The sequence below is a fragment of the Bubalus kerabau genome, chromosome 4, assembly GCF_029407905.1.
Source record: "Bubalus kerabau isolate K-KA32 ecotype Philippines breed swamp buffalo chromosome 4, PCC_UOA_SB_1v2, whole genome shotgun sequence".
NCBI lineage: Eukaryota > Metazoa > Chordata > Mammalia > Artiodactyla > Bovidae > Bubalus > Bubalus kerabau.
Genome location: NC_073627.1, coordinates 69,961,909 through 69,988,738, shown reverse-complemented (window position 1 = coordinate 69,988,738; position 26,830 = coordinate 69,961,909). Strand labels below are relative to the sequence as shown.

The window sequence follows — 26,830 nt, the reverse complement described above, 5'->3', positions numbered from 1 at the left end:
CCCATGGAGCCTGCCAGGCTCCTCTGTCTATGCGATTTTCCAGGCAAGAATACTGGAGTGGGCTGCCATGCCCTCTTCCAGGGGATCTTCCTAACCTATGGGTCAAATCCATGTCTCCTGTATTGGTAGGTGAATTATTTACTGCTAAGCCATCTGGGAAGCCTCAGAGTAGAACTGCTGCTGCTGCTGCTGCTAAGTCGCTTCAGTCGTGTCCGACTCTGTGAGACCCCATAGATGCAGCCCACCAGGCTCCCCTGTCCCTGGGATTCTCCAGGCAAGAACACTGGAGAGGGTTGCCATTTCCTTCTCCAATGCATGAAAGTGAAAAGTGAAAGTGAAGTCGCTCAGTCGTGTCTGACTCTTAGCGGCCCCATGGACTGCAGCCCACCAGGCTCCTCCATCCATGGGATTTTCCAGGCAAGAGTACTGGAGTGGGGTGCCATTGCCTTCTCCTACTTTAATTCAAAAATATCTCATCTACTCAGGCACATTATAAGTGCACTATAATTAATGTGGATGCATGTGGAATGTCTATCATGATATTTTCATCACAGCATGAAATGAAACCTTACATCAATGATGCATTTACCTGAATTCTCTGCAAAGCTGACCTCAACTCTCCTATTATACCTCCTGACTCTATATGTGTTCTCTGTTGGCTTAGATTGTAAAGCATCTGCCTGCGATGCAGGAGACCTGAGTTCGATCCCTGGGTCAGGAAGACTCCTGGGGAAATGGCAATCCACCCCAGAATTCTTGCCTGGGAAATCCCATGGGCAGAGGAGCCTGGTGGGCTACAGTACATGGGGTCACAAGGAGTCAGACATGACTGAGCAACTAACACACTATGTATCCTAATCTAATGTATGTTCTCTTCCCTCACATGTAATTTCTTGTTACATATGTTAATTTTAGCATGGTTTGGAAGACTTGTGGTAACTGCTAACACATGCATTCATATCCAGGGAGTATGCTTAAATATTCTTCAATTTTATCTTGCTAACAATTAACTCATGTATAAATTTATCAGTTTCTTTTCTATGCAGGTCATCCTTCCATGATTGCCTTTTTCCTTATTTTATATGTACTGTGTACTCTAAATGTATGTTTTAGAGTCAAAATAAGATGTTCTATACCATGTAAAGTTGTGACATTCAAATGGGTTACTAAATAAAAAGGAAATGCACAATTAAAATACAAGTGGCAATATGGTTGCCAGGGGGCAAGGACCAGGAGAAGGGATAGTCAGGGAATTTGGGATGGACATGGACACACTGCTATATTTGAAATGGATAACCAACAAGGATCTACTGTATCACATGGAACTCTGCTCAATGTTATGTGGCAATCTAGATGGGAGAGGCATTTGCAGGGAATGATTACACGCATATGGCCCTCCACTATGCACCTGAAAATGTCAAACATTTGTTAATCTGCTATACTCTAATATATAACAGATTATACTGCTATATTATAGAGGTGGAGAAAAACTAAAGTCTGTAAATACAGGTGGAGAAAAACAAAAGTCTGTAAAATGAAGCCAAGCCAGCCAGGGACTGCCATATGCCATGCAGATGCTCTCATAGTAAAGTTCTTATGGAAATTGCATTAGATACAGTGGGAAGATGCTCTAATGACAGGAGAAACTCAGGTTTCTCTCAGATTGATCCCAAGTACAGATCAAGAAGCAACAGTCAGAACCAGACATGGGGAAAACAGACTGGTTTTAAATTGAAAAGGAGTACAACAAGGCTGTATATTGTCACCCTGCTTATTTAATATATGCAGAGTACATCATGTGAAATGCCAGGCTGGATGAAGCACAAGGTGGAATTAAGATTGCCAGGAGAAATATCAATAACCTCAGGTATAGAGATAATATGACCCTTTTGGTAGAAACCAAGGAGGAACTAAAGAGCCTCTTGATGGAGATGAAAGAGGAGAGTGAAAAAGCTGGCTTAACATTCAAAAAATGAAGATCATGGCATCTGGTCCCATAACTTCATGGCAAATATATGGGGAAACAATGGAAACAGTGACAGACTTTATTTTTGGGAGCTCCAAATTCACTGCAGATGGTGACTGCAGCCATGAAATTAAAAGATGCTTGCTTCTCGGAAGAAAAGCTATAACAAACCTAGACAGCATATTAAAAAGCAGAGACATTACTTTGCCAACAAAGGTCCGTCTAGTCAAAGCTATGGTTTTTCCAGTAGTCATGTATGGAGGTGAGAGTTGGACTGTGAAGAAAGCTGAGTGTCAAAAAATTGATGCTTTTGAACTGTGGTGTTAGAGAAGACTCTTGAGAGTCCTGTGGACTGCAAGGAGATCTAACCAGTCCATCCTAAAGGAAATCAACCCTGAATATTCATTGAAAGGACTGATGATAAAGCTGAAGCTCCAATACTTTGGCCACTTGATGCAAAGAACTGACTCACTGGAAAAGACCCTGATGCTGAAAAGATTGAAGGCAGGAGGAGAAGGCGACGACAGAGGATGAGATGGTTGGATGGCATCACTGACTCGATGCACATGAGTTTGAGCAAGCTCCAGGAGTTGGTGATGGACAGGGAAGCCTGGCATGCTGCAGTCCATGGGGTCACAAAGAGTCAGACATGACTGAGTGACTGAACTAAACTGATTACTGGCGTAATGAAACAATGATGCCAAAGAATATGTTCAGTTTTATGCTAGTGAAGAAGTAAATAACAGGATAAATAAAAGTGCTGTCCGGATTGGGATTTCTGTTATAATCCATATTCTAAATAGTTCTAGTCTTCACAGTAGACTAGATTTGTGCATTATGCATGTTGGAACACTTAGAATTATGAAATTTTTTGAGAACATGAGCAGGAATAGAGCACAAGCAAATACACAGAGAGTGATCTATAGTGTAGAACAGTGGATCAAGAACCAGAATGATGTGTTTTGGAATGAAGATCTAGTTCAACAAAATTGCAAGACAGTATTCCCTGATATTTTGCATTGCAAAATCCTAAGACACACAAAAAATAAACTCTGAGTAGTTGGATAAACTCAGCCAGTATTTGGAATTGGTTGACTGCAAATGCAGTTTCTTAGACCTGTTACATTTGACTGGAAAAGTCATACGGATTCTGCATTCACTTCCATAGATTCTGTCCATACAAACAAGCTATGGTCCATAACCTATAGCTTTGTTAAATTGAAAGTACTGGAATCTGTGTCCAGCTGCTTTCCCATTTTCAAGGATAGAGTTGCGTTGCATGCTCTTGTAGTTATCTGTGCCCGTATTTTGAGAAGCATAGCCAAGGTCAAAAGCATAGGACTTTGAAGAGTGGGATCCCAGTAAGACTTTGTTTTGTGTTTGGATTCCAGCAGGTGATACCTTGACAAAACCAGAGGCAGCATCTCACCTCCCCTCCTGCCTAGGTGAGAGCCATGCACAGGACTGAGCAAGGAGATGAGCTCTCCTGTATCTCACTCTTAACGTTTGCCTGGCATGCTTATGGAATCTTCTGTTAAGATTGTTTGTTTTCCCTTTTTGTTATCATTTTACTAGATTACCTGCATCACTGACTCGATGGACGTGAGTCTGAGTGAACTCCGGGAGTTGGTGATGGACAGGGAGGCCTGGCGTACTAGGATTCATGGGGTCACAAAGAGTCAGACATGGCTGAGCGACTGAACTGAACTTTCCTATTAGATATCCAAGCCTCAGGAAATAAGAATACCGTCACACACCATGTTTTAGCGACATTCTTCATCCCTAACATTTAAAAAATACCTTCCAATACTGTAAACTTAGTAGTTCTGATAAAATTTTCAAAATGTCTCGCTTTCCATTTTTCCATTTTCTTTTCCATTATTGCTTAGGAATGTCTCTTCTCAAAAGGTAGTAGTTACCCTAAAAATACACTCTATGCAAAGAATGAGAATATCAACCTTCTTTTGACTTCAATGATTTTCTACACTGTTTCCATCTGCAAATCTTTCCACTTGCATAAACATAAAAAGATTGGAAGTGTGGGGGCGGGGGAGGAGGTGGATGGAAATTATGCTCTGAGGATATTATGCCAACAATGCAATTTAATGCTTCTTTGATGGTGGGCAATTAGGTATTAAAATTTCTCATAACTAGAAACATTCTTGGTCAGTAGAAATTACCATAGATAATTTCAGGTGACAAGGGAATAATTTTGCTAGACAGAAGGCCTAGACAATACAGACAGCATTCAGTTTAGGGGAAAATTAATTTTTTCTTCACATGAATCCTTTGGTTAACCATATTAGAAAATGCAAATTCACATAAAACTGAAGGAGAAAACTGTTAAGTTTTTATATTTTAAAATAAAATTGATAAAGACAGAATATAGCAAAGCAACTAACAAACAGTTGGCCAAACCAGAATTCACTGATTTTTTGTTCCTAAAGGGCTAACTGCTTTTGCACAAAGCTTTATTTAATGTATGCTATTGGTTTAATTTAGAGTCCTAGTCCTAAGGATGCCCTTAATCTTCTCTGATTTTTTTTTCTTTCACACCAGTGTTTCTAAAGGAGGATGAAATGCTGAGGTCAATATATTATATTAGTTGGATAGATTTATCAAGTATGCAGGACAACACCACTGCTCCAAATTCTGATCACAGTCATGTTCTTGGCATACTTTGGGCATTGCATATGCTAAAAAAGAAAATTGTAACAGACTAGAAAAAAGGTACGCTAAGCAAGGTCAGGATTAGCCAAGGGTGGACAGAGAGAAGGCTTTCCTCCAACTGTAGGTAATAGTCTCCTTGTTTCCATTGAGACTCTAATATTTAGCTTCAATTCAGTAAAAGCTGAATGCACTGTCAACTGACAAGCCACAAGCAATTCCTAAGTGATGGGAGTAACCAACCATTCCCTTGAGATGATGGATGTGTTCACTTCAGGCATTTTCTATAGAAAATGTAACAATAATGGCACTGATAACGGCTGACATGAGAAGGCAGTCAGTCCAAGGCACGCACCAGCAGACAATTCTAACAGCACTAATCACTAAGAAAAATGTGCCTTTTATAATCTATGTGATCAAAGGCAAAGGGACAGATGTCATCTGAAAGCATTTCAATTTAAATGGAGAGCATACCACCAACTCAATAATGAAAACGGGTATTAAGCTTCTGAGCATCAAGAGTTAATCTTTTGGAATTTTAGAGGCTGTTTCAGGTTAAATAAAAAATACCTAAGATTATGTTGGTTGTCTGTTTTATATATAGTAATGGATATAGCACCAACTCCTAATTTATCTCTCCACACCCTTTCCCCTTTGGTAACTATAAGTTTCATTAAGAAAAAGAATCTGAAAAATAGTATACAGATAAATAAATGTATATATATAGATGTATAGCAAAGTAATTTGTCATATACATATATGCTATCCATCTGAAGCTATACATGTAAATATAGACCATTTGTTGTTCAGTCGCTGAGTAATGTCTGACTCTTTTTGGACCCCATGGACTGCAGCATATTAGGCTTCCCTGTCATTCACTGTCTCCTGGAGTTTGCTCAAATTCAATTCCATTGAGTCGATGATGCCACAGCAAAGTAATTCAGTCATTGACGCTAACACAACATTGTAAGTTATCTATACCTCAATAAAACCCCCCAAACCCAAAAGTGTATATAAAATAATGGAATATAAATGGCTTCTATAAAATTAATAGGTAAAGTTTTTAATTGTATAACTCACGATTATATACACGAAACATAATGAATCAAAAGAGACAAGGGACACCACCCTGCACACGGGCGAGTGGACACTCACTTGGCATGCCGGATATCTGGCAGGGACCTCTCTAGAGCAATGTTGTTGCTGACAAAAATATTGAAACCATTTTCCCTGTAAGCTGAGTCGTCGTGGTCCTCCTCAGTGAGGGGGTAAGGTTTTCCATGTTCACCTTTCCCTAACAGGAGAAAAGAAAAAGGGATTAGTGTCTGCCTAAAAACCATTTCCACTTCTAGAGCAGATAATAGGATGTGAATGTGTTTCTTTAGTCTATCTTGTTATTATGCTCCAGAGAACGCTCCAGCAGCAAGATTTTATCAAATCATTATTTTATTTCATTTAGAGAAATGAAACATACTCATAATAAAAATAAGCAACACAGAAGTACAATCTCACCTCTCAGTGAAAACCACAGCTAAGAGCTTAAACATTTCTATGAAGACATATATACTGATAATATACATACTGCCTTATAATTTGATTTTATCAAACATAATTGAATTAAAAAAAAAGGCAATACTTCATTTACTTCTGATGGTTGACATTATTCCATGGCCTTCCAGTTTATAGTATTTGGTCAAAATATATTTCTAGGTTATTTTCAACTTTCTATATTGTTGCTGCTGCTAATTTGCTTCAGTCGTGTCCAATTCTGTGCAACCTCATAGACGGCAGCCCACCAGACTCCACCATCCCTGGGATTCTCCAGGCAAGAATACTGGAGTGGATGACCCAGAGGGATGGTACAGGGAGGGAGGTGGGAGGGGGGTTCAGGATGGGGAACACATGTACACCCATAGTGGATTCATGTGGATGTATGGTAAAATCAATACAATATTGTAAAGTAATTAGCCTCCAATTAAAATAAATAAATTTAAATAATAAAAAAAAGAATACTGGAGTGGGTTGCCATTTCCTTCTCCAATGCATGAAAGTGAAAAGTGAAAATGAAATTGCTCAGTCATGTCTGACTCTTAGCAACCCCATGGACTGCAGCCTACCAGGCTCCTCCAGCCATGGGGTTCTCCAGGCAAGAGTACTGGAGTGGGTTGCCAGTGTCTTCTCCATTCTATATTGTAAACAATCTTAATAAACATATTTGCTTGCTTAAGATTCCTAGGTATGTATACTTGGAAGAGGGGGGATAATTCCTGCAAATAAAGTTGCCAGAATATCTTTAGAGTTAGTAGATAGTTTTCTAACATCCCCAGAAGCATTACAGAATATTTTGAAATTTGCTGGTAAAAATACAGATTATTCAAACTTTAATTTCCCTTATCTTGAGTAATAAAAAATTAATTTACATATATTTATCATCTGTATTTCTTACATTTTAAAACAGATTTTCAGAGATTTTTATAAGACAATCTGCATTTAAGAGCAATTTACATATTATGTTTGCTAAAGCTTTTTTAAGAACCCACGTTGTAAATATTTTCTAGGTTTATTTCATTTAAATCTAAGGCTTCTGTTTTCTGGTTCAGCCTGGAAGGAGCTTGGAAAGTTCCTTTCTGTACTAACAGCAGATAAAAAGCTGAACAGACTCAACAACACTTTGTGGATGCAGAAGAGAGGAGTAGACACAGGAGAGGAGAGACAGATGGGGGAAGCAGGAGCCCAGGCTTACCAGAGCAAGACTCATGAGCAGAAATGCCAGGAACCAGTTGTCCAGGGTAAGAAATCTGAACTGTAATTAACAAATTGCTGGAGACTCAGAGCAGGCAAGCCTGAGAGGTAAAACGTCTCCGAGGATTCAGTCATAGAGAGGCTCCAATTTTATTGTGATATTTATCTCCAGGAGCTCAACAAAGCTCCCAGAGTAGATACCAGAGAAAAATTCTCTTGTGTTCTTGGCAGGAGGAAGATAGAAGAAACCATTTGAAATATGCCTGGTTCTTCCCATCAACAAGGCCTGCCCTCTGGGGAACCTAGTTAACAGAGCTCACCTGCTCAGGTGTATCCTGCTGAGCATAATGGAGCTAAGAGAAGGGAATTCCTGACTTGAGCCATGGTAACCATCCTGCCCAACCAAAGTGGGGAGGAAAATCCTGAATGCCCTCCCACACACCTCTACATCACATCATGAAAGGTGTGTTTACAGCAGTTTCTTTTACCAAGTACATCATGTCCAGCTTTCAAGGAAAACGAAAAATCACAGGGGATGTCAAAAAGGCAAAAAAAAAAAAAGTCACAATTTGAAGAAAGTAAGCATCAGAATTGAGTTTCTCGAGGTAAGAATACTGAAATGGTTTGACATTCCCTATTCCAGTGGACCATGTTTCATCAGAGATAAAAATAGTCAATCCTAAAGGAAAGAACCCTGAATATTCATTGGAAGGACTGATGCTGAAGCTGAAGCTCCAATACTTTGGCCATCTGATGGGAAGAGATGACTCATTAGAAAAGATACTGATGCTAGGAAAGATTGTAGGCAGGAGGAGAAGGAGGCAGCAGAGGATGAGATGGTTGGATGGCATCACCAACTCAATGGATATGAATTTGAGCAAACTCTGGGAGACAGTGGAGGACATGGAAGCCTGGAGTGCTGTGCAGTCTATGGGGTTGCAAAGAGTTGGACATGACTCAGTGATTGAACAACAAGCATCAGAATGAGACACGGCAAGAATTGTGGAATGATCAGGCCAGGAGTTGAAAACAACTATGATTAATATGCTAAGGATCTAATGGATAAAGTAGATAGCATGCAAGAACAGATGGGCCATATAAACAGAGAGCTAGGAATTCTATGAAAGAACAAAATATAGACGCTAGTGATAAAAAAAAGAAAAAACTTAACAGAAATTAAGAATGCTTTTGATGGATTCCTTGTAGACTGAGTACAGCTGAGGAAAGATCCTTTGAGCCAGAGGATTTAACAATAGAATCATTAAAATCCAAACAGCAAACAGAACAAAAACTTGAGGAATAGAATATCCAAATACTGTGGGATTACTACAGAAGGGGTAACATAAACCCAATGGGAGGGCTTCTCAGGTGGCTCAGTGGTAAAGAGCACGCCTGCTCATGCAGGAGACATGGGAGACGCAGGTTTGATCCCTGGGTTGGCAAGATTCCTTGGAGGAAGAAATGACAACCTACTCCAGTATTCTTGCCTAGAGAATCCCATGGACAGAGGAACCTGGTGGGCTACAGTCCATGAGGTCGCAAAGAGTCGGGCATGACTTAGCAACTGACCATGCACACGTGCACATACAATGCGAACAGAAGGAGAAGAGAGAAAGTTGATACCTGATAATATCTGAAAAAACAATGACAGAGAATTTCCCCAAATGAGTATCAGACTCCAAACCACAAATCCCTGAAGATCAGGGTACACTTTGCAGGCCAATTACCAAAACACTACACTGAAGCATATCATTTTCAAAATAAAGAAAATCAAAGATAAAGAAAAAAATCTTGAAAGAATACAAGAGTAACAGCTCCTTAACCTATAGAGGAACGAAAATAAAATTTTATCCAACTTCTCTCCAGAAGCCACAGAAGCAAGAAGACAGTGGAGTGAAATATTATATTGACAATTAAAGAATTGAGCAAAAAAAAAAAACCTACCCACCTAGAACTCCATCCTCTGTGAAACCACCCTTCAAAAGTGAAGGAGAAATAACGGCTATCGCAGACAAACAAAAATTGAAGGAATTTGTTGCTTTTAGACCTGCCTTGTGAGAAACATTAAAAAGTTCCATAAGGAGAAGGACAATGATATAGGTTATAAACGTGGATCTACATAAAGCAAGAGCATTGAAGAAAGAATAAAGGAAGGTAAAATAAAAAATAAAGCCTTTTCATTTTTCTTATTCTTAATAGAAGTTGTTTCAAAGTAGAATATTAACAATGTAATAGATTATATATGTTTATATATTATATTATTTCTGTGTTCATTATATAGACACACATATGCTTATGAAAAGTAGAACGAGGACAGCAATGATACAAGACATAGGAGGAAGGAATTAAAAATTAGGATCATTTTATGATTTTAAGGTATAACACTCCAGTTAAAATGCTGTAGTTTTATTTATAAGTGGAGTTGCATTAGCAAACTCTAGGGCAACCACTAAAAACAGTTACAAAGAAGCACAGCTGTTATCTCAATTTTAAATTGATAGAGAAACAAGAAACTGTCAAGTGAGTTAACAACATTGTACTTTCTGTATATTAAATTGATATTTAAATAACACTTTTCTCCATTGCTGTTTTTAAACAATGTTCAGCTCAGTTCAGTTCAGTCACTCAGTTGTATCTGACTTCACGACTCCAGGGACTGCAGCACGCTAGGCCTCCCTGTCCATCACCAACTCCCGGAGTTTACTCAAACTCATGTTCACTGAGTCGGTGATGCCATCCAACCATCTCATCCTCTGTCATCCCCTTTTCCTCCTGTCTTCAACCTTTCCCAGCATCCAGGTCTTTTCAAATGAGTCAGTTCTTCACATCAGGTGGCCAAAGTATTAGCGTTTCAGCTCCAGCATCAGTCCTCCCAATGAATATTCAGGACTGATCTCCTTTAGGATGGACTGGTTGGATCTCCTTGCTGTCCAAGGGACTCTCAAGAGTCTTCTCCAACACTACAGTTCAGAAGTAACTAGCTGGAATATACCAGTATCAATATTCTTGTGATCACTTCAGCCCAAGAAAGCTGTGTAGTGTTTTAAAAATTGTAAAAATTATTGTGATGATTCATTGAGCAAAAAGAGTTGGACAGAAGGCTTTTCCTATGTATCAAAACTTGTTTATAACTTTGTCATCTATGTACCTAGAAAAAAAGTAAATAAATTTCTTTAGTTGAAAAAAAAAAGAAGCATAACGGGTATACTAAGACGTGGAGAAAAATGGTATCATATAAAATGCTCAGTTCAAAACGCAAAAGACAGAGAAGTATAAGACAAACAAGGAAATGGATGACAAACGGAAAGCAGCAATGAATAAGGTAGAGATTAATGAAAACTATATCAGTAATCACTGTGAATGTCAATGGCTTAATGCATCAATTACAAGGGATTATCCGAGTGGATCAAGATAAATCTAAGATTTTTTTCCATCCAGATTATTTTATGTTTTTACTTTGTTTCTTATTTACACATTACATTTATAGATAAATCAGGTCCTACTGTACTATTATTTTAAAAATTCATGAATTCAATTTTACTAACATTTTGTTTTGTTTTATTCATTAAAATTTTTGAACCATCTGGAACTTGTTCTGGTGTGAGATGTGAGGAAAACATCACTTTATCATTAAACAAATGGCTAGGTGTTACAGGATTGACATTTAATGAATAATTTGTCATTTTCTTTCTTGCTTTAAAATGCCACATATAAAAGTAAAAATAGAATTGCCATGCTGCTGCTGCCGTTAAGTTGCTTCAGTTGTGTATGGCTCTGTGCGACCCCATAGACGGCAACCCACCAGGCTCCCCCGTCCTTGGGATTCTCCAGGCAAGAACACTGGAGTGGGTTGCCATTTCCTTCTCCAATGCATAAAAGTGAAAAGTGAAAGTGAAGTCATATAGTCCGACTCTTAGTGACCCCATGGACTGCAGCCTAACAGGTTCCTCTGTCCATGGTATTTTCCAGGCAAGAGTACTGGAGTGGGTTGCCATTGCCTTCTCCAGAATTGCCATATGACCTAGCAACCCCACTTCTGGCCATAGATCTGAAAAGAGAAAAACTCTAATTTGAAAAGATAGGCTTCCCAATGTTCATAGCAACACTATTTAAAATAGTCAAGATATGGAAAGAACCGAAATGCCCATTGACAGATGAATGGATAAAGAAGTAGTACACACATACAGTGGGATAATACCCAGGAAAAAGAACAAGATGGTGCCATTTACAGAGACACTGATGGGCCTAGAGACTGTCATACAGAGTGAAAAGTCAGAAAGACCAAAAAAAAAAAATTGTCTATTAACACATATATGTGGAATCTAGAAAATGATGGTACAAATGATGCTATTTGCAAAGCAGAAATAAAGATACTGATGTAGAGGAGAAATACATGGACAATGAGAGGGAAAGTGTGGGTGGTGTGAGTTGGGAGATTGAGTTGGGAGATTGGGATTGACATATATACACTATTGATACTGTGTATAAAATAGATAACTAATGAGAACCTACTGTGTATATAGCACAGGAAACTCAGTGCTCTGTGGTGACCTGAATGGGAAGCACAAAAGGAAGGGGGGAATACATGTTTACAAACAGCTGATTCATTCTGCTGTACAGTGGAAACTAAGACAATATTATAAAGCAACTAAACTCCAATAAAAATTCATTAAAAATCTATATAATCAAGCCTTTGATAAAATTTAATTTTTTTGGAGAGGTTTTTCATAATCAACACATCTTAAACATCATACACAGCACTCCACACCCTCTCTAGATCCCAAATCTGCTTATATATATATATATATAAGCCTCATATAGCTTGCTATTCTACATTTATGTTTTTGCCTGTTAATCAGCAATCTTCCAATTGGGATAGAAGCTTCATGCAAGTAGGGCCTTTCTTCTGTGTCCCCAAATATCCCCAGGACCTGGAAGAGTGCCTGCCGCATAGCAGATAACCTAATAAACATTTTTGAGCCTTATACAGATAAGGAAGTGATAAGATTTGGGTTCATTGAAAGTGAAAGTAAAAGTGTTTGTGCTCAGTCATATCTGACTCTTTTTGACCCCATGGACTGTACAGCCTACCAGGCTCCCCTGTGCATGGGATTTCCCAGGCAAGAACACTAGAGTGGATTGCCATTTCCTCCTCCAGGGGATCTTCCCGACCCAGGGATCGAACCCACGTCTCCTGCATTGCAGGCAGATTCTTTACCATCTGAGCCACCAGGGAAGAAATAAAGATACTTATGTATTTATTCAAAACCACAAATTAAGCAACTACTCTGAGACAGGGGCTGGGGATTAAATGATGAACATCAGAGTTATTACCTATGATATCATGTTTAACAGAAAAATTTTTAAAAAGCAGATCATTGTGGTTAAAAAAGAAGTGTGATCGTCCATGAGTTCCTGGAGGGATGGACAATGTCTTGCTATCTATGAGTCTATAAGTCTCATATAGATCACGTGGCTTGCCCCACAGCATTTCTGTGAGATGAATGAATGCACTTAATTAATTAATGCAGGAGGAATGTCTCTCAGTGATACGGGACCTCTCGGCAGAGGTAAGGAAGGCAAAAGGTAAACAGGCAGAAGTGTTACAGGCGTGGTTCAGAGACCTGAGAGTGTAAAGTGTGCCTAGGAACTCCAGCTAAGGTTTGTTACGGCCGGAGTTGGAGGCTTGGGTGGAAAGGTGGTGAATTGTTGGTTTTGAATTATTCTGAAAGTGGTAAAAGTCCTAATTAGAGTGCAATAAATCAATAATCCATACTGGAATCTCTAGGGTGACAGTTCAAAACCTCGTAGGAATGCACAACACAAAACCTAACCAAGGAAAAACATGAAATAATACAATGGACTATTTAGGTGACAAAAGATTCCAGAACTTACTCATGTTACAACTCACAGTTTGTATTGTTTGACCAATATCTCCCCACTTCCCTCAACCCTAGCCAGTCATTATCACCACTTCATTTTTTCTCTATGGACTAAGGATTTTTACATTCATATATAAAGTGATATCACTGAGCATTTGTCTTCTCTGCCAACGTATTTTGATTAGCATTTACAACAGGTTATTCTTCACCTATCAGAAAGAAGGAAATCCTTCTATTTGAGACAATGTGAATAGACCTTGAGGGCATTACATTAAAATGAAAAGGAAAACTCCAGACCTACATGGATTCCCTGATGAATTTATTTTTCCAAACGTCAAAGTAAGAAATAGTGCCATCTTTACAGGAATATTTTTAGAAAAGACAGACTCTAAAATATCTTTTTAGAGTATCAGCATAAGCCTGATATCAAAACCAGGGAAGAGTATTATAGGAAAGGAAAATATCAGATCTATGTCTCTCAGGAATATAGATTAAAAAAAAAAAAACTTAACAAAACATTAGCAAAATGACTCTACCAATATTTTAAAAGACAGTTTATAATGACCAAGTGGGATTTATTCCAGCAATACAATGTTGACTTAACATTCAAATTCATCAATATAAGTCACATTGAAGAACAGGTCATATTATTTCAATATTTAAAAAAAATCATTTGATAAAACTCAACACTAATGGAAATTTCCAGTAATCTAGGAACAGAAGGGGACTTTAAATATGTGACAAAGGGTAACCACATGAACAATGTGGCAAATATCATACGTTATTGGTGAAGCAGAACACTTTCCACACCGAGGCTGAAAACAAGAAAATGTCAAATGTTTTTACCTCAACTCAATCTGCAATCTTGATGCTATCTACTTGGGGCAATCAAGAGAAATGTCTTTAAGAAGAAATAAGAGCTGTAAATACTGCAAAGGAAGAATAAAGACTAATTCATTTTAAATGACATGAATGTATACCAAAAAAAGAGACAAAACTGGAAAACTATGAAAACTGATGTAACTTTGTCAGTTTTTACTGATGAAGGTCAATATAGAACCAGTTCTTAATGTACTAACAACAAATTTGAAATACACTTTTTAAAATAACATGAAAATATCAATTACCTAGGAATAAACCTAACAAAATATGCACAAGGTTGCTCCCCATACTGACAATACAGGAAACACCGCTGAAAGAAGTTAATGAATAACTAAATAATTGGAGTAACAGAGCATGATCTTGGATTGGAAGAGGTATCTTTAAGTGGTCATTTCTCAAGGAACCGATCACTAGTCTATAAAGTAATCCAAGTTGAAATCTTGGGAGTGCTTGCTTCCTTACTGGTGGCAATGTTATTGTGTACGTGATTGGGATGTTTTATGTAGTGAGATGAGCTGACTTAAATGTGTATTTGGAAATGCAAAATACCCAGAACACTTACCTCAATGTTAAAGGAGTACACAGCTGGGGAAAACTAAAACTATACACATTGGGTTACAGAATAAACTAACGCTAACTTGGTTACCTAAAAACTTATATTGATAATAACCATTCATTTTTGGTAATAACATTACATCTCCATTGTCTGATTATGGAAACCTCAGTTTTAAAAAGAACAGTTACCAGAGATATGGGTATTTTTTATATTAAAAACCTTACCTATATTTTGATTTAGGCTATAAGGAGTTAAGTAGCAAGAAGTATTTACATTCATTCTGAGCACAGATCTTTAAAGTGGAGCTGATATAAATCTATATACATGAATTGATGTTGTTGATAAGGATTTGCTCTGAAAGAAATTAAGAATTGCTTATGTCTAAAATGCTTCCCATGTTTTTCGGTGGTAAAGAATCCGCCTGCCAATTCAGGAGATGTGGGTTCGATCCCTGGGTTAGTAAGATCCCTGGAGAAGGAAATGGCAGCCCATTCCAGTATTCTTGTCTGGAGAATCCCATGGACAGAGTAGCCTGGTGGGCTATAGTCCATGGGGTCACAAGGAGTTGGACACAACTTAGCAACTAAACAACAAAATGTCTAAAAGAGACACATTTATAAAGAAATCTTAGTGTTCTATCATTTTTCAGCTTTAATATGATCTTGGGGAGAGGCTTTGTTTCCTAATTGTGTAGTTATTCTTTGAATTATCATAAAAAGCTTCATTGTCTTCAGACAACACAGGAGAAATTATGTTAAGAAATATTTTCCCTCAACATCCCAACCATCTGAAAGCTTATTTAACTTAATTCATCACTGGTGCACACTGGTTTTACCTACACAGTTACAAATATAAAATTTTATTAATCCTTAAGGTCTAATGATAAGCAGGACTAAGTCTGGTTCAGAAAGTATGTGTAACATATACAATAAGATTTCTGCATCTTATCTCTCCTTCAATCCTCACTCCTCTAAGGGGAAGTGCTTGATTTAATTCTTATGCAGTGAATTCCCCAGGAAGTGACAACTTTTTATTTTTAAATGGAACATTACTGTCAAAAGCATCTGACTTGGCCTGTTAGCATTCTTCTTTGTATAATTTTCACAGACTGTCAGAGTTCCATGGCTTGAACATTTTTTATCTCTTCTAAAAAAGTAAGGCAACATGATCACATTGCACCCGCATGTCATTTGAAGTATACAGAGAAGAAGTTGAGATCAAACCCATCAAAGAGTGGAAAAAATGCAAAGAAAATAACGAAACCACTGGTAAAAAGGTAAATTAGAATCAAAGCAGCAAGAGAAAGGAAGATTAGCAAAGAAAACATAACTGAAGCTAAGATGTGGGTGGGGGTATATTCTTATCAATAAATGTATTCCTTGTAATAAATAAAAGTCTGATCAACAAAGTAATAGTTAACTTTATCATCTTTTAATAGTGGCATTGTGTAGAGCCTAAGGAAATAACTGAAATTACATTATACTACATAATAAGGAAAATATAGAGGCTGTGATTCTAAATAAATTAAAAAAATTATTTTAGTTAAATATTCACAAGAAAAATAAAGAGAATTCCAGAAAACATCTATTTCTGCTTCATTGACTATACTAAAGCCTTTGACTGTGTGGATCACAACAAACTGGAAAATTCTTAAAAGAGATCGGAATACCAGACCATCTGACTTGACTCCTGCAAAACCTGTATGCAGGTCTAGAAGCAACAGTTAGAACCAGACATGGGACAATGAACTGGTTCCAAATTGGGAAAGGAGTACATCAAGGCTGTATATTTTTCAAAGCCTTATTTAACTTCTATGCAGTTTAACATCCTGTGAAATGCTGGGCTGGATGAAGCACAAGCTGGAATCAAGACTGCCAAGAGCAATAATCAATATCCTCAGATATGCAGATGACACCACCATCAAGGCAGAAAGTGAAGAGAAACTGAGGAGCCTGTTGATTAAAGTGAAAGAGGAGAGTGGAAAAGCTGACTTAAAGCTGAACATTCAAAAAATGAAGATCATGGCATCTGGTCCCATCACTTCATGGCAAATAGATGGGGAAACAATGGAAATAGTGATAGACTTTCTTTTCTTGAGCTCCAAATTCACTGCAGATGGTGGCTGCAGCCATGAAATTAAAAGACACTTGCTCCTTGGAAGAAAATCTATGACCATCCTAGACAGCATATTAAAAAGCAGAGGCATTACTTTGCCAACAATGGTCTGTGTAGTCAAAGCTATGGCTTTCTCAGTAGTCATGTATGGATGTGAGTGATGGACCATAAAGAAGGTTGAGCACTAAAGAACTGATGCTTTTGAAATGTGGTGTTGGAGAAGACTCTTGAAAGTCCCTTGGACTGCAAGGAGATCCAACCAGTCAATCATAAAGGTAATCAATCCTGAATATTTATTGGAAGGACTGATGCTGAAGCTGAAACTCCAATACTCTGGCCACCTGATGCAAAGAGCTGACTCATTAGAAAAGACCCTGATGTTGGGAAAGATTAAATATTGGAGAAGAAGGGGAAGACAGAGGACGAGATTGTTGGATGGCATCACTGACTCAATGGACATGAGTTCGAGCAAGCTCCAGGAGATGGTGAAGGACAGGGAAGCCAGTGTGCTGCAGTCCATGAGGGTCACAAGTAGTTGGGCACGACTGAGTGACTGAACAACAGTAACAAGGAACCTGAAATGATCTCAGCTTTCACACTGAGTGATAAGTATAGATATATGTCACATTGAAAATAGTTTCTTCATAAAAACAACATATTAATTTTGATTATGAATGGCAACACATACCTTCTAGAGCACACACTATTTATGATAAAATTTTACATGAGGCTGAAGAACCAGTAAAATCTTGTTCAGCAGACTATTAAGGAAGCTGGATGCATGAGAAGAGATGAAGGGATGAAAATGATGACATGTGCTATTGTCATCAAAGATAAAAACAGCATGAATATCACATCCTCAGTCTGGCCTGGGTGGTTGGGGGAGTGGTGAAGAGATAACTTTGGTTATCAAATGGACAAAAGAAGGCGATTTCTGAAACTCCACACTAAGCACTATATGTTAACATACATGTCTTGATTTCAAGACGAGTGGATTTACATTTCTAGGGAACCAAAATAGGCTTCCAAAAAGCTGACTGAAGTATAAATGATTCTTTCTCCCATTCCTGTAGTGATGGAGTGAAAAATTTTCTGTGGTCCTTGTTTCATAAACTTTTCATTGTTCCAACAAATGTGGCATAAAGAAGGCATAGACACATGAAATATGCAATCAATAACTCTAGTAATGTTGTTGAGTGAAGAGATTTTAATGGAATGTTAAACTGCTTAGATTTACAGTAATGTCTTAAAGACTAAGTTCACATCATTAATATCAGAAATGTCTATATTTTAAGTAACCAGATAGCCTTCCCATCTTTATACTAAAATTTTCTACTGCTATTCATATATATTTTATTATACTTTCTTCATTAACTAGGAACTGATTAATTACATCTAGGTAACTATATATATATATATATATATACACATATATATAACTATAACTATAACTATAAAAGGAATGGAGAAGGCAATGGCACCCCACTCCAGTACTCTTGCCTGGAAAATTCCATGGATGGAGGAGCCTGGTGGGCTGCAGTCCATGGGGTCGCTAAGAGTCGGACACAACGGAGTGACTTCACTTTCACTTTTCACTTTCCTGCATTGGAGAAGGAAATGGCAACCCACTCCACTATTCTTGCCTGGAGAATCCCAGGGACGGCGGAGCCTGGTGGGCTGCCGTCTATGGGGTCGCACAGAGTTGGACACAACTGAAGTGGCTTAGCATAAAAGGAATAAACTATTCTCATCCTGTGGATACATTTCCTGAAATGTTCAGTTCTAATTCCATGCCTCACTCAAGCAATTTTTCTTGTCTGATTGAATCATTCTGGAAATGATAACTCAAGATTGGTTGTCAAGAAATCTTTGATGTTTTGAATTGGTCATACAATTTCTTAAAATTATTTTTCTCATCTGTTCTTTCTTTTTCATTTGTGCTACTAGTTAGGGAGATTTTGTCAATATATCTTTGAAATTCTGTACTGAATTTTTCATATCTGTTTATATATTTTTTTATTTTCAACAATTTCATTTTTTTTACTGAATGTTCCTTCAAAAACAGTGATCCTCTATTATGAAGGCTGCATAATCTCTGATTTATCTACAGATATTGTGTCAGCTATGGTTTATTCAAGGAAGTAGAACTTGCAAGATTATCTATCATCTATAAATCACCAATTTATCTAAAGGAATGGACTATTTACAGAGAAATACTTACAAATCAGAGTAATAGTCAAAAACTGGAAAAACTTCCTCTTGAAGATGGTGAAATATGGCATGATAACAAAACGCTCCCTCCCTTTTACTCAAAGATATTAAAATCATACTGATATTCATCACCAGAAACGACACAAAGAAATTGAGGGAAGGAGGCAAGGGGCAGGGAGAAAACCAAAAAGCTCATCTCAGTGCAAATGTAAACACACCCCTCAGCTTTAAGTGAATCATTTGTCATCAGGATGACACCAATTAAAAACAATGACGTGCTATTCCATGCCTATTAGAATCACCAAACTAAAAGGAATAGCCATACCAAGTTTAGGCAAGAATACAGAAGCACTGGAATCATTATATGTTTGCTACTGGAATATAAAATTGTAAAAAACAGTTTGGTAAACAATTTGAAAGTTTTCTAAAACTTTACATACATATATAATACATGATCTAGGCATGCCACTCTTAGGTGTTTACACAAGAAAAAAGTGAGCATGTGTGCACTTAAAACCTGTGCATGACTGCTCATAATACTTTTAGTTACAATAGCTCCAAACTGGAAACAACCAATAGTCCATGGAAAGGGAGATGGATAAACACACTGCAGTGTGTCCAGACACTAGAATACGTGTGTGTGTGTGTGTGTGTGTGTGTGTGTGCAAGCACTCATTCACTAAATTGTGTCTGACTTTTTGCGACCCCTTTGACTGTAGCCTGCCAGGCTCCTCTGTCCATGGGATTCTCCAGGGAAGAATACTGGAGAGGGTTGCCATTTCCTTCTCCAGGGGATCTTCCTGACTCAGGGACCAAACCTGTGTCTCCTGCATTGGCAGGCGCATTCTTTACCACTGAGCAACCTGGGAAGCCCATAAATACTGGGATACTACTTCATAATAAAAAGAGTAGAAGTTTTATGTGCATATGATGACCCTAAAACCAATGGCACCAAGTGACAGAAATCAGATGAAATAGAGTATATACTATCAATATATTATTTTGTTCATATAAATTTCTAGAAAATTCAAACTAACCTATAGTGACAAAAAGTATATGAAAGATGGGATTACGGGTTGGCTAGAAGGAAAGGAGAAGGGATTACCAAGGGCTATATTAAACTTTTGGTAATATATCTTAACTTTCTTGACTATGATTATAGCTTTGCAGGGGTATCTTAGGTCAAAGGTGATGGTATACACTTCAAATTTGTGTAGGCCAGCAAGAAAGAAAGAAAGTGAAGTCGCTCAGTTGTGTCTGACTCTTTGCGACCCCGTGGACTCTAGCCTACCAGGATTCTCTGTCCATGGGATTTTCCAGGCAAGAATACTGAAGTGGGTTGTCATTTCCTTCTCCAGGGGATTGTCCCAACTCAGGGATCAAACCTGGGTCTCCTACATTGCAGGCAGACGCTTTACCATCTGACCCACCAGGGAAGCTGGCCAGCAAAGGAAACTATAAATAAGGTGAATAGACAACCCTCATATGGGAGAAAATAATAGCAAATCAAACAACCGACAAAGGATTAATCTCAAAAATATATAAGCAACTCATTCTGTTCAATAGTAGAAACATTAAAAACCCAATCCAAAAGTGGGCAGAAGACCTAAACAGACATTTCTCCAAAGAAGACATTCAGATGGCTAATATACACATGAAATGATGTTCAGCCTCGTTCATTATTAGAGAAATGCAAACCAAAACTACAATGACGTATCAACTCTTAGTGGTCAGAATGCCACCATCAAATGTCTACATGCAATATATGCTGGAGAGAATGTGGAGAAAAGGGAACACTTTTGCACTGTTGGTGGGAATGTAAATTGATACAGCCACTATGGAGAACAGTATGGGGATTCCTTAAAAAACTAGGAATAAAACTATCATTTGACACAACACTCCCAGTACTGCGCATATACCCTGAGGAAACCATAATTGAAAAAGACACATGTACTCCAATGTTCATTGCAGAGCTATTTACAATAGCTAGACTATGGAAGCAAACTAGATGTCCACTAACTGATGAATGGATAAGAAGTCATGGTATATATACACAATGGAGTATTATTTAGACATAAAGGAACACATTGGACTCGATTCTAATAAGGTAGATGAACTTAGAGCCTATTATACAGAGTGAAGTAAGTCAGAAAGAGGAAATAAAATATATATTAACATATATATATATATATGGTTTCTAGATAGATGGTACTGATGAGCCTATATGCAGGGCAGCAGTGGATACATAGATATATATATAGAGAACAGACTTGAAGACACAGTGCGAGAAGGAGACAGTGGGACAAATAGAGAGAGTAGCATGGAAACATATACATTACCATATGTAAAATTAGATAGCCAGTGTAAATTTGCTAAATGATGTAGGGAGCTCAAATCCAGTGTTCTGTGACAGCCTAGAGGGGAAGGATGGGGTATGAGGTGGAAGGTTGGTTTAAGAAGGAGGCAACATATGCATATCTATGGCTCATTCATGTTGATGTGTGGCAGAAATGAACATAATATTGTAAAGCAATTATACTCCAATTAAAAATAAATAAATTTAAATAAAATTATAGCTAAAGATCTCCAAAAAATATATGCAGTCTTTTGTATTTCCATGGCATCATAAAATGGTTAAAATTAAATGTGGATACAATGATTATTAAAATGAAAATTAACTTTTATTCTTCTATGTTTGACCTATTTCCAATGCCCTGCTTATAGAAAGCAGCACTGCTAGTTCTTTTACTTTTATTGACGGATGGTTAGCTTCTATATTGTAAGTATAATACTAATTTTTTTACACGGATTTATTAGGTTTAGATTTTATGTATCAATTATCTGCTGTATTAATTGGGAATTTAACATTAAGTTTGGAGAAGGCGATGATACCCCACTCCAGTACTCTTGCCTGGAAAATCCTATGGACGGAGGAGCTGGTAGGCTGCAGTCCATGGGGTCGCGAAGAGTCAGACACGACTGAGCGACTTCACTTTCACTTTTCACTTTCATGCATTGGAGAAGGAAATGGCAACCCACTCCAGTGTTCTTGCCTGGAGAATCCCAGGGACCGCGGAGCCTGGTGGGCTGCCGTCTACGGGGTCGCACAGAGTTGGACACGACTGAAGCGACTTAGCAGCAGTAGCAGCAGCAACATTAAGTTAAAGCAAATTGATCCCAAAGCAGAGATGAACATTGGGTCCCTAGACCTTCAGTGTCAAGAGTCTTCTTTCCCAAATAAGGTAGATAAAATCAGTAAGGATAATCCATTATAAAGAGTCAAATGGAGAAATGAAATCTAGGACAGGAACGCAATGCTCTCCTGTACGATTTAGATGAGAAGGCAATGAATTCTTATCTAATAATAATAATAACAAAAATGATGAGTTGTAAGATGACTCTCTCCTAACCCCAGAGGTAATAACTGAAAGGTCCGTCTGAAGAAGCAGTCAAGTCTCTTGACAAATGTAGGTCCAGCATCATTGAAAGGAGTGACTCTCGTATCTTTCGTGAGAGTTGGTGAACCACATCCACATCCTTATCTGGTAACTAAGCTTAATTGTGCAGAGTTGCGGGGGCGGGGTCTGATCTTACGGCTCTCAGTTCTACCTCACTTAATAACTCACTGCCAGTGAGCTGTCTTTGTCACTGTTTCTGAGAGTGATTTTTGCCAGGTTTGTGCCAGTCCTTAAAGGCTGTAGCTTCTCAGGTCATTTTAAAGGACAATCAGTTTTGAGGATGTCAAAAAATAGGTTTTGGAGATGCCATTCAGTCCCATAATTATCACATATGTTTTTGTGTTGTTTTTTTTTTTTAAACAATTACTGTCGATTAAGAAAAAAATGTAGTTTGAGAAAAAAATGCCTTTTTTTTAATGTCAGTTAGGAAGTTAAATTATGATAATTATCAGATAACACAGAATAAGAAAATAATAATTAAAACATTATGATATTTTCAAATGTGGGGAGGAAATGATCCTTGAAGGGGAAACTCATTCGAGAAGGTCACCTGTAGTGTAGTGAGGAGACAACTTAAGAATTATGATGAAGAGGAGTTGATCACCACCCCACTGCATGATGGGAGAACGAGGGCATCAGAGGACACAGCGGAACTCAGAGGACGGAAACCTTAGCTCGTATTCACAACACATCTCATTCTTTTATCAACCTAATTTTCATTGAACAGTTTAAACTGATGGCTGAAAGGAGAAGCATCAAAAACACTGAACCGAAGCACATACGGAAGCCTTATTTTCTTTTTCAGAGCATGTTATACATGGCCATTTTTTTTTGGTTCTATCATTAATTTTCTATTTCTTTATTAAAAAAAAAAATTAGAGCTTCCCTGGTGGCTCAGTGGTAAAGAATCCACCTGCTAATGCAGGAGACAGGTTTAATTCTGGATTGAGAAGATCCCACGTGCCACAGGGCATCTAAGCCTGGCACCACAAATATTGAAGCTGTGCCCTAGAGCCCAGGAGCCACAGCCACCGAAGCCCTCGTGCTCTAGAGCTTGTGTTCCAAACAAGAGAAGCCCCCGCACTGAGAAGCCAGGGTACCGCAACTGCACTCCACTCTCCCCTCCTAGAGAAAAGCCCATGCAGCAGTAAAGACCCAGCACAGCCAAAAATAAATAAATAAAATTATTAAACAACTTTTCATTAATTTTTTTACTCTACAATGTGGTGTTAGTTTCTTCTGCACAGCAAAGTGAATCGGTTATACAGGTGTCCTCTCTTTTTCAGATTTCTTCCCATTTAGGTCACCACAGAACACTGGGTAGAGTTCCCTGAGCTAGACAGTAGTTTCTTTTCAGTTATCAATTTTATATTGATATATAGTAGTGTATGTATGTCAACCCCAATCACTCAATTCATCCCGCTGCATATCCCCCAATATTTCACAAAAAATAAAATTTAAACATTCATAAAGGGCAATCACGGCCAGTACAAAATAGCTACAGCTTCTGCCTGGCAGAAGTGCTAAACTTCTGCAGTTACTCGTCTCTCAGATGGTGAACAGAAGAGAGAAAAGAAGAAAATGCAAATACAATTGGAAATTACCTTTTAATTTCTGCTGGTACAATCTCTGGATTTTTATAACTTGACCCATTAGGTTAGGATAACTAGTATCTGTTGTATGAGTTCTGGGTCTCATTCAGCTAATCCTTGAAATTACAATTTGCTCTCAAAAAACACTCTGAGAATGTTCTGACCAGAAGTTTTCATAAATTAATTCATTAAGAAAAAAAACAATGATTACTAACCTGTTACATGCTGGGAGCTGTAATAGGATGCGGAAAATAGATCTAAAAACACAGATGGTTCTAGCCCTCGTGGAAACTGTAAAACCAGGACACGTGGTGCTGGTGGTAAAGAATTTGCCAATGCAGGAGACATAAGAGACATGGGTCAATCCCTGTGTCTGGAAGATCCTCTGGAGGAGGGCATGGCAACCACTCCATTATCCTTGCTTGGAGAATCCCATGGACAGAGGAGCCTGTTGGGTTACAGTCCATTGGGTTGCAAAGAGTTGGACATGACTGAGTGACTGAGCATACACACACATATGCATGTGTGTGTGTGTGTGTATAAAGCAAACACTTTTCTGTATACCTGAAACTAACATGATGTTGTAAATCAACTATCTCTCAAAAAATTGTTAAAAAAAAAATTATGCCATCTGGCAGTAAGCTTAGCTTAGTGTACTGTGGACCTAGAGGGGTGGGGTTGGGGGGTGGGAGGGAGTGGATATATGTATACTTACAACTGATTCACTTTGCTATACAACAGAAACTAACACAACATTGTCAAGCAACTCTCTATTCCAATAATAAATCTGCATGTAAAAAAAAGAATATGCATTCTGAAGTAAAAGAGTGGAACAAGAAAACAGGATGTGAAAGCTGGACCATAAAGAAAGCTAAGTGCCTAAGAATTGATGTTTTTAAACTGTGGGGCTAGAGAAGACTCCTAAGAGTCCCTTAGACTGCAAAGAAATCAAACCAGTCAATCCTAAAGGAAATCAACCCTGGATATTCACTGGAAGGACTGATGTTGAAGCTGAACCTCCAATACTTTTATCACCTGATGTGAAAAGCCACCTTATTGGAAAAGACCCTGATGCTGGGAAAGCCTGAGGGCAGGAGGAGTAGGGGGTGGCAGAGGATGAGATGGTTGGAGGGTATCATTGACTCAATGAACATGAGTGAGTCTGAACAAACACTAGGAGATTGTGAAGGACAAAGGAGCCTGGAGTGCTGCAGTCCACAGGGTCACAAAGAGTTAGATATGACTTAGTAACTGAATAAAAACATAGAGTTACCCAGTCTACAAAGTCCCACCATTATCCTTGGTGATTTCATCTTATACACAGAAAGCTCATCAAATGTACTGGTCTCTCTAAATGACCTCCTATTCTATCTCAGTCATCAGTTCATGGTCACATGTTGGCATTGTCATGACCCCAAAGGGATCCACCACTAAGACCACCATAAAAATCATCTTATCCTTCTGGTTTGCTCATTTACTTATTCCTCTTATACGTGTCCTTGCTCCTCATTAAGACCCTCACTCCACTGATATTCTTTTTCCTATTCATCATTTGGACTACAATTTCCCCAAACTATTCTCTAATAGCCAAACATCAGTTCAGTTCAATCGCTCAGTCGTGTCTGACTCTTTGTGACCCCATGAATTGCAGCACGCCAGGCCTCATTGTCCATCACCAACTCCCGGAGTTTACCCAAACTCTTGTCCATCGAGTCGGTGATGCCATCCAGCCATCTCATCCTCTGTCATCCCCTTCTCCTCCTGCCCCCAATCCCTCCCAGCATCAGGGTCTTTTCCAATGAGTCAACTCTTCACATGAGGTGGCCAAAGTATTGGAGTTTCAGCTTTAGCATCAGTCCATCCAATGAACACCCAGGACTGATCTCCTTGAGGATGGACTGGTTGGATCTCCTTGCAGTCCAAGGGACTCTCAAGACTCTTCTCTAACACCACAGTTCAAAAGCATCAATTCTTCAGTGCTCAGCTTTCTTTATAGTCTAACAATCACATCCATACATGACCACAGGAAAAAGCATAGCCTTGACTAGACGGACCTTTGTTGGCAAAGTAATGTCTCTGCTTTTGAATATGCTATCTAGATTGGTCATAACTTTCTTTCCAAGGAGTAAGTGTCTTTTAATTTCATGGCTGCATTCACCATCTGCAGTGATTTTGGAGCCCAAAAAAATAAAATCTGACATTGTTTCCACTGTTTCTCCATCTATTTCCCATGAAGTGATGGGACCTTAGAAAGCATCATTATGAACAAAGCTAGTGGAGGTGATGGAATTTCAGTTGAGCGATTTCAAATCCTGAAAGATGATGCTGTGAAAGTGCTACACTCAATATGCCAGCAAATTTGGAAAACTCAGCAGTGGCCACAGGACTGGAAAAGGTCAGTTTTCATTCCAAACCCAAAGAAAGGCAATGACAAAGAATGTTCAAGTTATTGCACAATTGCACTCATCTCACATGCTAGTAAAGTAATGCTCAAAATTCTCCAAGCCAGGATTCAGCAATACGTGAACTGTGAACTTCCAGATGTTCAAGCTGATTTTGGAAAAGGCAGAGGAACCAGAGATCAAATTGCCAACATCCTCTGGATCATCAAAAAAGCAAGAGAGTTCCAGAAAAACATCTATTTCTGCTTCATTGACTATGCCAAAGCTTTGTACTGTGCACATCACAATAAACTATGGAAAATTCTGAAAGAGATGGGAATACCAGACCACCTGACCTGCCTCTTGAGAAATTTGTAT

At 38.3% G+C, this 26,830-nt stretch overlaps 1 protein-coding gene across 2 annotated transcripts in view; it reads right to left on the bottom strand.

The window, feature by feature from the left end:
- GALNTL6 (polypeptide N-acetylgalactosaminyltransferase like 6) overlaps window positions 1-26,830 on the bottom strand; it is a 1,496,936-nt gene that overhangs the window by 873,356 nt on the left and 596,750 nt on the right. The window contains exons 1-2 of one of the 2 annotated variants that reach the window (XR_008713288.1): window positions 7,377-9,117; window positions 5,685-5,927 (exon numbers count right to left, since the gene is read on the bottom strand). Coding sequence is in view for 1 of the 2 variants with exons in the window: in XM_055577661.1 (XP_055433636.1) it covers window positions 5,789-5,927 (139 nt within the window). In the remaining variant the exon portion in view is untranslated. Of the gene's footprint in view, window positions 1-5,684; window positions 5,928-7,376; window positions 9,118-26,830 lie in introns of those variants that run through there. The other variant, XM_055577661.1, reaches the window with a different exon arrangement.